This window comes from Xylocopa sonorina, chromosome 5, assembly GCF_050948175.1.
Source record: "Xylocopa sonorina isolate GNS202 chromosome 5, iyXylSono1_principal, whole genome shotgun sequence".
NCBI lineage: Eukaryota > Metazoa > Arthropoda > Insecta > Hymenoptera > Apidae > Xylocopa > Xylocopa sonorina.
The window spans coordinates 3,088,924-3,092,275 of NC_135197.1; the positions used below are offsets into that span (position 1 = coordinate 3,088,924).

Genomic DNA, 3,352 nt, shown 5'->3' on the forward strand with positions numbered 1-3,352 from the left:
TTATCACAAAACATGCATTCCAAAATCATGGCTGCACGTTAATCCTCGGTGAGGCAGTTTGACAAAGGTACAATTGATTTCAATAAATAACTACCGGCCTATAATAAATAAATGCTCTTATCTAACTCTAACGAATAAATAATAAATACTAGCACTCGACGATTGCAATAAATAAGTTAGCAAATAAATAAATTAAATAATGTACGCGACGCAGTTTGAACAGAATTTCGCAACGAACCGATTATCTCGTACGATTATCACAAAACGACTCTGCCTGTTGTTATCTATCCATGCATATTGCGACACGCCTCTGTTTCTCTCGGCGATTAACAGGCGTCGAACACCGCGCGTTCCCAATCGATTTGCATCAATTCGCGTCGCGAGCTGTCATCGACGATTCGCTCGTCGTTTTCGCGATTTCTCGAAGACGTCCTCCACCTGGCGCTGTTTAATAATTGAAAACGTGTCTCCAGGCGTGAAGATAATCCCTGTACTTGAGAAGCACGCCCCAGTCACGAATCAGCCTTCTGGTGTCGTCCACCGGCTCTCTTTCGATCTCGCTCATGATACTTCTTGGGACTCGCGACAGGACACGAATGGGTGGCAGGGCCATGATGTTGCTCTCCACTTCGCACAGCATCATCATCAAGTAGGACTGGGTCGTCTTCAGTGCTTCGTAAATTTTCGGGTTCGTCTCGTCCTCCACCAGTTCCTCGAACGCTACCGCGAACTTTTGAAGGTCCTGATGCAGTTTTGGGAAGTAGTTAACGATCTGTAACAGAAAAATAGACGAACTCGGTCAGGACTGAATCCTAATATCGTACAACTATCACGTTCATTGCACAAAATCAAGATATTCGTTATTACGGTACCGCATCTAGAATCCATTTCCTTCGTCGAAGCTACATTTCCATAGCCGACGAAAACGACAACAGAAACCACCTGTCGTCTCGCGTAGGACTCTAAAAAATATCATCGCGACACTTGCTCGAACGAGACACGCGACCGGAAGGATCGCAATGGCAACTATCTCGTCCTAGATCGAACGCTCGAACCGATACAAAGACATTCTAACCAGAACGTGTCATTCGTGGACTTCCCCTCGATCTGTGTACACAGATTTGCCAGGCTCTTATCGGCTCTCCTACATCTCGATTAAAGAGACCACGGCGGCAGATTATCAAGACTTTTTTCCCGTGGGGGACGATAAAGAAGTAGGGAGAAACGCGGTGCTCGAAAGGGTTCGCGGTGCGTCGCGGAATGCGCCGGTGCAGAATAGGCGCGTAGCGCGACGGAGGAGAGAGAGCAGACGCTGGGGAAGTACCCTGGACGTTATCACGGGCACGTTATCACCGTGCACGCATCGCGGTGGAGGACAAGCGTGATTACGCGGCCGCTCGACCCGGCTAACATGAACGGGCTCGCACACCGGGACCTGCATTGCGCGCGCAAACCGCGAACAGCCGCGCGCGGCATTCTGCTCGCCTGCTACTTTATAATAATTACCGTCTCATTAAAATTTGTTATTTAACGTTGCGTTAATTAATTGCAACGGGCCGCGGCCGCTCGGTCAATTGGCCGCCGGATGAAAACGCGCAGCGGCCGCCGGTCTTTCCCTCTCGCACCTGCGACCGCCCCACCTTCCGTTCGCCACGAACCAAGCCGAACCCCGCTTCCGATTAATATTTATGCTCGAGGGTGGCCAACCACCGGTAAATCGACGCCGTCCACGGGGAATCCCGATCTTTTCTTCGGAGTAAGAGATGAGAGAAGATAAAGCGTGTCTCTCGCGAAGTTCAACGAGAAACGAGATTGTTTATTAGCAGAGGTCGCGAGTATGTATGGACTTTTCTCTTTATCTGTGCGTCGGAACTCGATCGATACTTTTGTTAGCGCATCGAGACGCGTTTACGATTGGTCTAGTTTGATGGTTTTAACAATGAACTGTTTGCAAGCGCTTCGCTGAAGCGAACCTCTCCGTTCGAGTTTACTATCGTTGCCCTGTTCCAGTATCTTTCGATTTCCTTCAGCTTCGCATGGTTTTAAGAGGCTCCCAGATCGGTTAATCTCATTTGGAAAGCCGGATAGAAGTGTGCAAGTGATAATTTAACGAAAGTTACCTCAACGCGAACAAGCATATTTCACTCGCAAATAACAGGTAGCATTAAATAGAGTCAAGATAGGTTGTACGGAGTTTAGACTTTCCCTCTAATTTACGATGAATGTAAATGTCAGATAACTAGTCTAACTATGCACAGGCAGTCGCGTGTAAATTCATGAATCTAGAGTTCGAATAACTTTGTGAATGAAAATCGCGAGGACCGTTGTCAAACGTCACAAACATTTAACCGTTTAATTAATTCTACCCTACCCCTTTTCTTAATAATATATACAAAATTTATTTCAACTCATTTCTATTTAATGTCCTCGCGTATGGCAACCATATCTCACGATACGCGTACCCGCAAAATGTAAAAAAGGAAAACTAACGATGAACTTCTAACCGAAGCATCTCCTCCATTTGGTTAAAACCGTAAACCATCGTAAGTATCGCGTATTACAGAGTAGTGCGCGCAAGAGAAACACCAACGATAAGAGAGCGTGATTTGAGAAACTCACCGTCTGCGGTTTCGCATCGATCAGCTCCTTCTTGACCATATTCACGGCTTCCTTGCCCGGGATCCAGTTCGGTATGTACTGGTGCTCGTGGACGCCGATCCGTACCCTTTCATAGAGGTACTCGTAGTCCCGACTTAAGTAGTTGTTCATGGTCAATTGATGCTGAAGCTTCAGGCTCTCTATACTGGTCCTGGCTTCGTCTTTGAAGTTCACGAGCACAGGAACGTCGGTTTCTATCTCCTCGCCGCACGGTAAGTACCAGGTTGGTACAACCGATCTGGTGCTCCTTTTTGGCGCGGCGTACACGACACCGAGCATCGAGATCAACAGGTAACAACGCGACGGGAACATTTTCCTAAGGGGGGGCAGATTCCTCTTGTATAAACTCGAACCGTTTCCTTCGTGGATCGCGACGCTTCACCGGTGCGATTAAAACCGACGTGTACCACGGTATTATCGTTAACGTCCGATCGATCGAGGCGTAACGAGTCGCAGCGATGCGAAGGATTGGCGTGAGATCGTGAACTGAGATTGTCAAACTCTCGTGCTTCCAGCTTATATCGGGCCTTGTGTAAACAGTCGAATTACGTACGCATGTTCAACGGCTGGGTGGCAGCGTGTGTTTTGTTTAAGTTTTTCACCGCTCGTTGCGAGTTTTTCGAAAACCAGTATCATAGTAGTCACCAGTGTCCACAGATAAGTAGTATCGTTAAATAGACTTAAGGATAAGTCA

The 3,352-nt window shown here is 47.4% G+C and overlaps 1 protein-coding gene across 1 annotated transcript; it reads right to left on the bottom strand.

Moving 5' to 3' along the window:
• Positions 1 to 448: 448 nt before the first annotated feature.
• Positions 449 to 2,970, bottom strand: LOC143424034 (uncharacterized). Its single transcript, XM_076895841.1, has 3 exons — positions 2,620 to 2,970; positions 1,946 to 1,957; positions 449 to 772 (listed from the first exon to the last, which is right to left on the bottom strand). Exons 1-3 carry the CDS (start codon positions 2,968 to 2,970, stop codon positions 449 to 451), a joined length of 687 nt encoding a protein of 228 aa, XP_076751956.1.
• Positions 2,971 to 3,352: the final 382 nt, after the last annotated feature.